This window comes from Medicago sativa, chromosome 6 (assembly GCF_051527215.1).
Source record: "Medicago sativa cultivar Bolivia chromosome 6, Bolivia_mono, whole genome shotgun sequence".
NCBI classification, from domain to species: domain Eukaryota; kingdom Viridiplantae; phylum Streptophyta; class Magnoliopsida; order Fabales; family Fabaceae; genus Medicago; species Medicago sativa.
The window spans coordinates 84,933,675-84,947,166 of NC_140754.1; the positions used below are offsets into that span (position 1 = coordinate 84,933,675).

General features: G+C 31.8%; 1 protein-coding gene and 1 long non-coding RNA gene across 2 annotated transcripts; both read right to left on the bottom strand.

Annotated features, from left to right (window-relative positions):
* Window positions 1-1,800: 1,800 nt before the first annotated feature.
* Window positions 1,801-6,411, bottom strand: LOC146917592 (uncharacterized). The gene is made up of 5 exons (XR_015015783.1): window positions 6,282-6,411; window positions 2,828-2,992; window positions 2,387-2,456; window positions 2,231-2,321; window positions 1,801-2,130 (listed from the first exon to the last, which is right to left on the bottom strand). It is a non-coding gene; the product is annotated as an uncharacterized LOC146917592 (long non-coding RNA).
* Window positions 6,412-8,786: 2,375 nt separating this feature from the next.
* On the bottom strand, window positions 8,787-9,630 carry LOC146917593 (kunitz trypsin inhibitor 5-like). The gene has a single exon (XM_085719427.1). The coding sequence runs from the start codon at window positions 9,576-9,578 to the stop codon at window positions 8,967-8,969; it is 612 nt and encodes a 203-aa protein (XP_085575553.1). The 5' UTR covers window positions 9,579-9,630; the 3' UTR covers window positions 8,787-8,966.
* Between the last annotated feature and the right edge of the window lie 3,862 nt (window positions 9,631-13,492).

The following is a 13,492-nucleotide window of genomic DNA, read 5'->3' on the forward strand; positions in this document are numbered from 1 at the left end:
AGTGCAGATGCATTAGCTAACTTGGATTGTGACTTGGTTGCGCAGTTGATCTTCCGAGTCTTGTCAAAATATCATTAGTCCTTTTGCTGGCCGACGAATTTCAAGTCTGTATCCCTCGTTTAATATTAGTGTAGTCTTTCTTTTCCAGGGCATTGTGCCCTCGTTAAAAAAGTGCGCATTTTTGTATAATATGTCGTCTAAAAGTACACTTTCAGACAAAATATTTTTAGAATATGGAATAGAGAAAAATTGCTCTCAAAAAAGTTGTAGCCATATCCAGAGAAAGTGTTGGTGGGTTAATTGCAAACAGTAGTGCACATTAGTCTCATATGCGCATGTCAGCCATGATAATTACTTGACTTGCGTTTTGGTTAACTTTTGTGTCGACATATTTGTTTTTTTTCCTTATAAATTTGTGGGGACAAAGTAAAATACCCCATCAGTTACTGTAAAATCATCCAACAAATTATGCATAAATTAAAACAATAATTGTAATAATAAGATTGTTAAAAATGTGTTATTTTTCACATATTCACTCTATAAGTATTGATATAAAGAAACAATTTGTTATTTTTAAAACTCATGGAAGTGTAACTTTTTTTTTTTTTTTTGAAGGAATGGAAGTGTAACTTAATTGCTAGCTACCGGAGATATTATTTACGGAAGTTGGGGTTCACACTTAAATATGTGTGATCATTAATATATGTGAAATTTAGATATCACATTAGTTTCTATTTCACACTGTGAACTCCCAATCAAGGTTTTAAATTACAGCCGCGGTTGCGATTGTGTTGCTATCTTTTATATTATGAAACATTGACAATTCACAAGGCATGTCCAGAACGTGTTAGTGTCCAGAAGCTGACACATGTGACTAAATTTTCTCAAGTTATTATAGATGTCTAGATGTTAGTGTCTAATGTCCGTGTCTATGCTTCATTTTTTATTATATGCCGCTGCAGAAATCTCAAAAACCTTGATTTATTGAAGCTTATCCACTGCCAAACACTTATCAGTCTGTTTGTGAGATCTTATGGAAACAATTCATGATATGTTTATAAATCGTTTTCAGCTTATTTCCATATGCTTTCGAAGAATATCTTGTGAAAACAACGTATAAGATATGAAATCTGTTTAACTTTATTTTATATCTTGCTGTAGAAATAACCTATACCTATGCACTTATATGATAAGTGCTTAGTTAAGTTGTTATCCAAACAGAGCCTTAGTCCATTGATTTCTTATCTATATATTGCATTCTTCGGACACAAAGGTTCCTTTTATGCAGGTTTTGATACCAGCAGAGAAGATAAAATAGGTCTATGAAAGCATGAATGTGAACAAGTTAGAACTCAAATATATTGTAGTGATTACTAGTACAAAAAACCCTTTTTAAGTCGGTTAAAAAGGGCTTTTAAAGTCGGGCGCGTGCCCGACCTAATAGCTCCCGTCATAAGAAGTTTTTGCTTTGTAAGTCGGATATAGAAACCGTCTTAAGGCATCATTTTTTAAGTCGGTTGTAAAGAACTTTTTAAGTCGGGTGCGTGTCCGCCCTAATAGCTCCCGTCATAAGAAGTTTTTTCTTTGTAAGTCGGATTTAGCAACCGTCTTAAGGCATGAACTTCTTAACTCGCCTAGTTCTAACTGACTTATAAAGTTCAATTTTTTTCCATACAAAATATGCTCCTTTTTTGTCCTGTAACCATTTTTTTTTCCATTGCATACATGCAGAATCTCTTTTTTTTTTTTTGGGATAGAATACATGTAAAATAATAGAAAGATATATTGAAGAGCAAACCATCACCAAATTCCACATGTACTAATTAAATAAAACCATAGAACTATAATGTCATACGTAAATAGTCATTGCACTGGTAGAGTAAAGTACATGTTAGGACCAAAATGCAAATAGTACAAAAAAATTCAAAACAGGGCTAACACTAAGCTAAACCCCCAACTGCTAAAAAAAACCGGTGTCACACTAAAGCTTACTCCCCACATGCTCCCAAAACCAGTCTCACACTAAGATGACTCCGCATTTGCTTCGATAAGTTCCAGAAGCAAACTTGCACAGCGTTCTTGAACATTTTTAACTTCATCCTTTTGAAATGGAGTTGAATCTCTAAATATCTGAATAAATAAATGATGACATGATATTAGTTTATCATATAAACATGTAAAAATAAAATTAATTAATTTATAATAGTTGTTAAAAAAATCTTATACGTACTTGCATCCATGAATCCACAACAAGATACAATGTTCAACATATGGAGCATGACAAAGTATCCACTCTCGTAACAAACCGATTGTCTTCGACTCTGAATATGATCAAATGTGAACCTTTAGTCGGTAAATACTATTCAAAAATAATAGATGAACTTACAGTGGGATAAAACCATACTACTTTATTATAGTTTCTCACCCGTTGTAGCTTATTATAACCTTCCAAAGCTCTACAATAATTAATACTTAATTGTTACTACTAATATGATTAAACATATCACAGTTCATGTACAATAAATAAATTGAATACATATGAATCAACAATGGCTGAAATTTTTTTATCTGTCGGCTTCTTTCCTAATGAACATAGAAATGTCACCTCACGCTTCTTGGGATTAATTATGAGCAACTGTCAGTGATGACTACAAGGGCAATAAACAGTTAAATTATTTATAAAATTCAAATCTCTATATTACAAGTGATTGGGATATATATATATATATATATATATATATATATATATATATATATATATTGAGAGAGAGAGAGAGAAAGAGAGAGAGAGAGAGAGAGAGAGAGAGAGAGAGAGAGAGAAAGTTACTTGTTAAAGTAAGAAGCTAGGTACAAATCCTTTTTATTATGGTCCATCGTGTTTTGAATGTAGGTTTGAACACTAACATGGTCATTTTGACCAACAGTGTAATATGGATCAAGAAATCCGTACATGCCACTTTTGCCCAATTCAACACAACGACGGTGTAGATACCTAAGATAGTGAAGCAAAATTACATTATAAATAAAATTAAGTAATTGAATGACCATTAAATTTACAAACAAAATATACTTATGACAGCCACACTTGCAAAATAGTCAAGTGTAATTCTTTTTTACTCAAACACAAGTCCATGACATCGTCCCTTGGTAGCTCAATATCAATCCCACTATGTTCAGTCTTAAACTTAAAAGCTTGTTCCATATACATTGTCTTCACTATCAATTTTTGACAAATAGGTTCCGACTTTTTTGATGGAACATCAACTTTCATAGGTATTTCAACATCCTAAACCATTATAATAAAACATTACACAATAATTGGGGTCAAATCAAAGGTGAATTACATATGAAAGGTCTATGTTAATGTTCTAATCTAATTGAAGTGTCAATTTTGTTGAAGTAAATGCACCTGAAAAGTAGATAGCAACATCTACATCTAGGAGCAAACCGTGGTAGTTCAGTGGCATCTATTAATTACTAGAAGAGGCTATGCATATGCGTGAGGGAATCATCTACTACATGGTAATTCTCTAAACATTATTCAACTTTTTTTAATTAGAAAAAATTATATCAGTGTTTTAATTTATAAACGTTTGTTTGTTGTTTATATTAATTATCACATGAAACCTTCTGATCTAATGGGTATTCTGCATGTTACCACATGTTCAATATTGTATCAAAATAAAAATCAATTATTTGCCTCATAATAAAAGATTCTAAAAGTTCAAATACTTTTTGAAAAATATTTCAAACATTTTCTTTTCTGATGCTATATCTGAAAGTATTGGAAACTAAGGTATATGTACGTTATGTTATACAATGGAAAGTGGTAACAAATCAACAAAGGATATAAACAAGGAGAAGAAATGCAAAAAAGAAAGCCAACAAGGTCTAAGAATGAGTTGTTTAATTGGTCACATATCACATTTATATGTATTTCTTTTTTTTTACTATCTAATATATTTGATTTGCAACCCCAATTATTTGTGCAAGATTTAACTCTTTTCTTTGTTCTAGCTACTTTCTTATCACAGCCAAAAGAGGCAGAGTGGTCATCTTCAACTATTGTAGCAGGCCAGACATATGGTATGTAATTTACTAAGCAGGTTTATAGATGAAGTTCACACATGAAAGCAACAAGAAGAATTAACTGCAGGCCAACCACGGACACAAGCACAGACACAAGACCGACATATCAACAATGGTATTAAATTTTAAAATATGAATTTATGTGTTAAGTTGTTGTCGGACACTGACATATGTCAAACATCGAAGACGCCCTCAATCAAACATGTCGGTGCTACAAAGTGCATTAACCATAAATTTTCAACTAAATAAATCAGAAAAATAAAAAATTTGAAATTAAAGGATGATATACTCATATTAGCATGTTGATCACTTTCTACTTAGGTTTAATTTTGAAAGAACAGAAGCTGCCTGATCACCTACCAGAAGAAAATAATCATGTGTCAAAGCTAAACCAGCAAAATAACATCCTCTTCTTAAAGAACCTCTGAAAGGATTGAGCTAAATGAAGGACATGTGTTAATGGGCTTGAGTGACGGTAAGCCCAAAATTTGGAGAGTATATATAAGGTGGAATTGAAAGAACTATCCAATGATTTATTTTGACTAATAAAGTTAGGCAGTGAGAGCAATTTTGTTTCTCTAAACTAAGGAGCTTAGGCTCTAGAACTATGTTATAATATAACTAAATTTTCATTACCATTATAAAATTCATTCACTGTATTTTATGTCCATTAACTCTGCCCTTTCAAATTTGTCTGACCTGCCTTGTTAATGCCCCCGAAAATGACAGACCGGATCACCGCTATGGAAGACCATTGGATCATTTGGAATCCAGCATTGAGAGGTTGCATGAGGCGCTGATTGGTGAAACTCAGCATGCTATGGCGAACAAGGAATCAACGAAGAACAGTGTTGCGACAATTTCTTCATCTCTTGCAGATTTCATCTTTCTGTGAAGAAGGTTGAGCTGGAGGTTATAAATAATTAAATAAAGGGAAGAAGGATATAAGGCTATAGCAACACAACCAGAATTAACTGCAGGCCAACCACAAGGAGTAGTAGGCACTGATGGTGAAGCAACACAAAATTAAACCCTTTTGACTAAGTTTCTTAAATTAATTTTGACAATAGCACAATGAACGATTTGTTATAAAATGCTTGGGTAGGTATACTTAATGTGTTTCAATTAAATGTATAGAAATTTAAAGATTGAATCAGTTCCAATTAGAGTTTATGAATTTTTAAAGAAACAAAAGGCTCCTGAGTATTTAACATGATCACTCGTTCAAATCAAAATTATCAAAGTTCTGTTTTAGAAGGTTATACACACACGATTATTTTCATGTCTATTCAAATGAGTTCCAAATCATAAGGATTAAATCAAAACAGAACAAGGTAAAAGAAATTTTCACCTTTCCTACTGTATGTGATTGAAGATTTATCGAGTATGGCCTAGTTTGCCTAGTTAGGATATTTGTTCTTCTTGAAATTTTGTATATAGATCCATATATGTCATAGAAGTTTTAAGTCTAAAATTTAGTTGACAAATTCCAAGTATTTAAAGGGTTGGACTAGTTCCTATTTTCTTTGATAATACAAACTACAATCCCTTTTTTAGAGAACAGTAATACTTCTCAGTACTACTATCTCCCTTAATAAGAGCTTATTAACTCTTTCCCACTTTAGAGGAGGCAAATCCAGTTAGAATACATGGCACGTAAATTTTGTGGAAAATAAGACACAGACCTTTCAAAAAATTAATGATTATTGAAGGAAATAAGCACCATCCAATGCATGCTATAGTAATGAAGATCGTGAACCGCCTTGTTTAGGCATCATGTATGAACTTAGTAGTAGGCATCAAATTTGACAGTTGGTCTCACTATTAGAGCAAGACACAGTTGTGGTAGTATTAAGTAGTAAATTTTATACCTTCACTTGTTCAAATTAAATACACACGTTCATGATTATTATCCAGAAAATTGTTTTCACCGTTCTTAATCCCAAACTTAATAGAAATCAAAACCATCAAACCCTATAATTATCAATTTAACCAAATCAATTCAAAGGGACCCAAATCAATAGTCCCCTTTTCAGTCCAATCATCTATCCAAAAACAATTCCCAATTCCTAATTAATTCCTATAATCTACCAATTCCTAATTCACAATATCCAATTTACACATAAACAATTCCCAATTCTAAAACCCTAAAACAAGGAAGGAAGGAGAATTTGTTGAATCAATTGGCTTACCTTAGGTTCCGGTGAGAGAGAAAGTCAGAAGTTCCGGCGAGATCGATTGAGCGATGACGGAGGCCGCGGCGAGTGAGAATGAGAGAGCAAGTGAGAGCGGCTTTGAGTGAGAAAGAGGGGGCTTCCAGCGATTGTGTGAAAACTGAGAGCGATTGAATGAGAACGGAGAAGGGAGGTTCAGCTGATAACAAATTGTTAATAACAACGTGCTTGTTTTAAGAACAAAAGTTTGATATAACTATTAATTTTTTTTCAAACATTTAACTATTAATTTAATTAATAAATTTAATTAGTTTATTAATTTAATTAATTAATAAATAGAAAGAGGGAAATTGATGATTCACAGAGAAAAAGAGGGAAAATTTTTATTTTGACAAAAAATACAGGAAAAAAATCTTTAGGTCGGGTGGTCAATAGACCGACTTAAGAAAATGACTTCTTAAGTGAATTGGTCAACCTAGTGACTTAAGGTATTTATTAAAATAAAATCTTTTCATTATTCTATCATCCTTAAGTCGGGTAACTTTACAACCGACTTAAGGAAGTTTGAAAGAATTGCGAAACTGCCACCGCGTCACTTCTTAAGACGGGTGGCTGAGCGAACCGACTTAAGCACGAATCTAAAAAGTATTTTTTGTACTAGTAAGGATGACTCTGAGCTTTGGTTCTTAATCTCAATAAAGCCATTTCCATGTCCAATTAACTCTAAAAGGGAAAACTGAACACTGTTAAGTTTCTATGATGTTGATTTTTATAGCAAAGTCTGATTTTAGGTGAAGTTTTGTAAAGTGAATGGGATGTTTAGCAATATAAGTCTTTTATCTTACGGTTGTTGTATGTATTTCATCCCTTCTTGGTGATTAAGAACGAGTGCCTAACGTTCATGAGAAGATAAAAGGCATCACTTTTAACAATTATTTTTTATTTTTTTTTTGCCTATTTTGGTAAGCAACTTAATTAAGTGCTTAAAGGAAAATTGGATCAATTTCAAAAACTTTTTGTGTGGCATTTTGTGTGGCATATAGTGAATGAATACTAAAATAAAGTAAAAGGCATGACAATGGCTCAAGTTGAGTCTATTGTTTCACTTGTTGGATAGAGGAAAATTATTATTTATTAAAGGAACTGATGATCATTTTACTACCATAATCGAAAAGATTTAAACTCAGTCATTTAAAGTTAAACTTTTACCACTGAGACGACTTAGAATATAGAAAATATAGTAGAGCATGGAACAAGTGATAGAAAAGGGGATGATCATCAGCACTGATTAGTGATATTCCTTCAACAAAACAATATGATATGCATAATTGCATAACAGTTATGAACTTCTACTGTTGTTTCATTCACCATGGGTTCTCCCTCTCCATCAAGCTGACCCTACTTTTCTTTCTCTAGGTTCTCTCTTCAACTTTATTTTTTGAGGGGTGATTTTGAGTCAATATTTTACTCGAAATAACTTTTTTCGTCTTGTGCGGTGTTGTGTGGTTTCTTGTATTGTTGTAGTGTTTGTTTCATTCTTATTGAAAAATAACTTTTGTCAATTACATATTCAATCAATGAATTAAGTGTCAACGTTGCAGATCCGAAAAGATGGGTATTCCGATCACTTTGATTTTATCATATTATTTTAAAACATTTTACCATTATGCTAATAATTTCGATGATGTGAGTTTATTCGCATATTTCCATCATTTACATTTTTAGCGATGTTGAGTATGTGATTGTATTTGATGTACTATATCAATTTGCAGTTATATGCTATTAATTTGAATGTGAGTTCGGTTGTTGTTCATCATTTACATTTTTAACGATGTTGAATATGAGATTGTATTTGATGTACTCTATCAATTTAAATAGATAAATATCGGTTTGTTTTTATTAAAAAATATAAAATTAGGAAAATATTTTTGCAAATGAAAAATAAAAGGCACAAATTAAGATAATTTTTTTTTGGGTAAATAAACAAAAAGAAAATGGAACAAGGCTTGTGCTAACAACATCAACACGTTATCGCAAGCCTCTTACAAATTCATGTATGTTAGACACTCTTTGAAGTTTATAAACAAAATCGCACGCTATCTTTTGGTCGATGTGGGTTTAATTTTATTGGCTCTTTATGTATGCCTAACGCATTGCTAAGTGGTATTGTCTTTGCGAGAGATTTTAGCTAATAGTTCAATCCTAGCTAGTGAGTACTAAACTAAAGTAAAAGGCATGACAATTGCTCATGTTTGGTCTATTGTTTCTCTTGTTGAATTTCATTCTAAATGCATTTTTCAATAGACCAAATGCATTTTTCAATTTCATTCTAAACAATGAAACTAAGAAATATGTTTGCCACAAATTTATGCCTTTATGAGGATGGTTCTCTGCTTTTGCTTCTGTTTTTATTTTTTGTATTTAATGAAAAAAAAAACAATTTGGATAGAGGGAAATTATTATTATTAAAGCAATATTAATGATCATTTTACAATCATTATTGAAAATAATTGAATCCAATCCTTTAAAATCAAACTCTTATCATTGAATTGACGTGAAATACATACAATAAATTAGAGCATGGAACAAGTGATAGAAAAGGGGATGATCACTGATTAGTGATATTATTCCTTCAACAAAACCATATGATATGCATAATTATATTGCATAACATTTATGAAATTATAGTGCTGTTTCACTCACTCAAGCCCTTTTAAACACAACCCTAAATGATGGAATTTGATCACTAAGAGCTAAGTGCTTATTTCCCTTATCATCAACAAATAACCCTAGTTCCCTACACAATGTTTGACATTTGCATGCTTCAGCAGGACAGAAAGAAAGCACATAATCTTTATCAGCTTTCTCAATCTTAAACCAATTACCAACAGTTGCCATACTTGGATTACCTTCTACACCCCCTGTAGCTAAAAACCACACCCCTGTTAACTCTTTAAGAAGCTTCCAAACTTGTGTTTGAGGACATTTAGTTTTTGTTACAAAGGACTTAATGTTGAGATCAGTAGAAGTTAGAATCACACCTTGTTTAGCATTATAAGGTGTGAAAGTAACTGCTTCACCATTCTTTACTTCAAGCTTCTCTTGAACAACATAAAGGGGACATGTTTGGTTGTTTTCACCATGGTTTGCAACTGTTAAACCACCACCTTTACCTCTTACGACTGGTAAAATATAGTATTTCACACCTGTTGTTACTTGTTTGCCTGAAATGTCAAGAACTGGTTCAGGTGCTGCAATAGTTTTGCAAATGAAGGCTAAAAAGATGAAGGAAAATGCTAAAAGTGAGGTTTTCATTTTTCTCTATGGAATTAGAAGAGAAGAATAGATTAGATGAATGTTTTTTGTGTATTAATATAGAAAGAGTATGTATCTATTTATAGGACTTAAAAGGGAATATGAGTTTTTATGTGGGTGGTGACTGGGGACCAAGTTGAGTGGATTGTGGGGCATAAAAAAAAATACTCCCTCTGTTTCAAAATGAGTGTCGTTTTAGCCATTTGCACTCATATTAAGGAATATAATGAAATAATCATTAGACATAACACTTTTACTAAACTGCCCTTACTTTATAAGAAAAAGACAAACTTAAAGTTGCATTGAAAATTGTGTGAGAGAAAAGTTGGAGTGGGTAAAGTTGGAAGAAAAAAATTAAAGTTGTATTGGAAATGTAAAGTGACATTCATTTTGAAACAAATTTTTTTGGCTAAAGCGGCACTCATTTTGAAACGAAGGGAGTATTATATTAAGAAAGATGCTAAAAGACTTCTAATAATGTGTACATTTTTTTTAGATATTTTATCATGATTATCACGTGTTAAATAACTATCATAGAGAAATTGTGCATTTCTATGAGATAATGTTGGCCAGTCGGTGGAGAAGATATACAATACCATTCTTCAACCTTTTCTCACTTCAATTATAGAGAAGAAAAATGATTAGCAAGTATCACGAGGGTACTAGTAAGAAAGTAAAAAATAAAATTTTCTATTTAAAATATTTTTTTTTAATTTTGAAAAAACTTGAATGTATCCACTTTACACCATTTTTTACAATTAAAATGTTGTATGACACCAAGGGGTGGCAAAAATACTCATGCCCAGGGTACCTGTGGGTAAAATCCATCACGGGCACGGGACGGGTAGCTAAACGGGTATCCACGAGTATAATAAACGGGTATTTGACTACCAATTATTATATAGATATGGACACGGATTTGATTGTACCTATACCCACGTGTACCCATACCCGATAATAAATTAAGTAAATCACTAAAATATCCTTATATATCTTATCTTATTACTTAAAGTTGTTACCTTATTGAAGAAAATTTTACCGCCCACCTAAGATTCCTCATTAACAACCTATTTTTATTTTCAATCTTTTTAATTCATCTTATTAAGTTCACGTTTCTACTTCATTTACATCATAAAACATATCATATGGATTATGTAAAATTCATGAATTTCCTATGGATTATGTATGATTTATGAAATTTTGAATGAATTATGTATGAATGTTTAAAAGTTGAAGTTTTTTGGTAATTAAGAAAAAGTTATTGTTTGTCCAAAAAAAGTAACAAAAATCCATGGGTGCCCATGAATACCCATGGATACCTCAATACCCACGGTACCCGCATAGTGGGTACCCACGAGGGTACGGGGCGGGCACGTGTATCATATTTATCCAATGAGACAGGCATGGATATCATACTATCTGTACCCATGGGTACCCATTGACATCCTTAAATTGACACACACCATACATTTTTAAGAAACATCGAATTTTTATATGGTTAATATTATTCTTTTCTCTCAATCAAACTAACATTTATACAATTGCCCATTAAATTTTCATAGGTGGTGGCTTAGTCCATTAACTTTGTTTAGCACTAATTAGTTTGTTTCTCTCTTTTAGTTCTTTGGTGTTTTCGTTTTTATCTTGTAATTATTGCAATGACTCTTTTGTTCTTCCTTGATACACCTTATGCTAGGAAGAACACTTTGATTTGATAATATATTCCATTTTAACCTCTTAAAAAAACAAAAAGAAATTTGTCCAAAACATTGTCACATTGTAGTTTTGAAAGATCATTCATTTTTAAATTAATATTTTAAAAAACAAACCAAACATCATATCAGTGAAATATTTAAATCACGCTTCAATAGTTTTAAACCGCACAAACATGCATAGGATAATCTGAATTCCATTTTTAGGTTGAATAATTTTTGGCTACACTTACTTACCTTTCAACTCGGATTATCAGACATATATTTTTTTTTAAATCGAAGAGTTAACAAAAAAAAACACTTAAACAAATGAAATGACGATTAAATAGTTAAAGTAATCAAGGTATCGGTTGATTTGTCATAATCGTTTTTAAATGTAAAATTACACATGTAGTTGTTTAACTTAATTTCAGATAACGATTTATAAGTTCTTAATTTTGTTTAACATCACTTTGTTCCGTTTGCATATTAATTTTCAAGTTTTAGATCTAAGATTTATATACAAACATGAATAAAGTACATAGATTTGAAGACTGAGAGCTCACAAAAGAATAAAACTGTTGTGAATTCGATGAAAATCATATCAATAAATACTTAATGTGTGGAGCAAGTAATAATCAAGCAACCAAAACAAAGTGTAAGAAAGTTATAAACACAAACAAAAGTAGAAAACAACGAGAGAAAGAAAGAGAGAGCACACGAAATTTGTTTACCCAGTTCGATCCAATACTGACCTAGTATGGGAGAGAGAGCAGCCCTCCGTTCCATGCCACTATAATGATGAGTAACTTTACAAAAGAGATATCAATGAGTTACAAGAATAAGTCTCCCGCCTAATTCTACCCAAAGTTTCAATCTCTTCCCGTAACCAAGAGACTCAATTCTAATAGTGTTTCCCAAGGTGAATCAACCCCAACCTTAGTGTTTGTTGCCAAGAGCAAACTCTATACAAACCCTAGTTTTCTTGTTGACTTCTAAACCTTTGTTTCAGCTCCCTCTATCTCAAGGTTTACTCTGATACAAGGTCTATATTTATAGTAAAAGTATCCCTCATAAAATTGAAACAAATCTCAGCTCAAAAATATGATTCTGTTATATTTTTTGATGGCAAATTCGGGCCTCGATTTTGCACTTCGGCCACCGATTTTTCACATACCAACAAGCTGAAAAACCACAGCCAAATTCGGGCCTCGAACAACACCATTTAGACCCCGATTTTGACAGATTCAAAACTACAATTTTGAGTCACTTTCATAACAAATACTATAATTTTAAGTCTAATAATTCGTATTCAAATATATCAAAATTGCGTGAAAAAGTTATAAATAACCAAATTGTCAACTAAAATTAAGATAAAAGACCACATACAATATTTTTATTTTTTAAAAAAGTATTAATTAAAAATTTGAATTATTATTTTGATGTGTTATTTGATTAAAAAACCAAACTAAAAATATACATAGGAGGACGTACTACATCTTATTTTATGTATAGAAGCTGAGTAATAATATATATAGACACTTAATTTTTATACATTCATTCAACATCACATTATCTCTTTTCTCATTATATTACTAACAACGTATCACATTTATCATATATCAGCCTTTTTTTTTTCTTCACAAGATATTAATTGAACTATAGGTGTCTATGAAATATATTTCAAGAAGTTTTAAGCGTGTCCATTAGCATTTGCAAGCGGTGCTAAGTACCAACACATGTTAGCCCATTAGCCTCACGTGCACATGTCAGCAGCCGTGATTCTTTGACTTCTGTTGGATGGAAACAAAATAATAGTTAAAATTGGACTTCACATCTGTGACATTGTGGCAAGAATCTCACAAATATTGTTTATCAACAACGTGACAAACTAACGTCTAATGAGTTTTCATGGTGTTAGCTGTTATTCCAACAAGCTCATTAATGTAGTCAATGAGAATTGTTTTTTATTCTTTTATATATGTTATCTCTAGCATGAAAATTTTGACATGATCTGGGACTTAACATTTAAAAGAGTTCAAGAGCTTTGAGGTTCAACAAGAGGTAATTTAGAGAGAAGAATGGTCGAAGTCAAGCAGTTGCTATCGAAGGAAAAACAATTCAAATTCAAAAACATCAGTTTCTTGTTAAGATGTGGGGAGTTGATAATTTCCATCGAAGACCTTCAGTTTTTAGCAGTTTTAAGTCTTTACAGTTATTTTT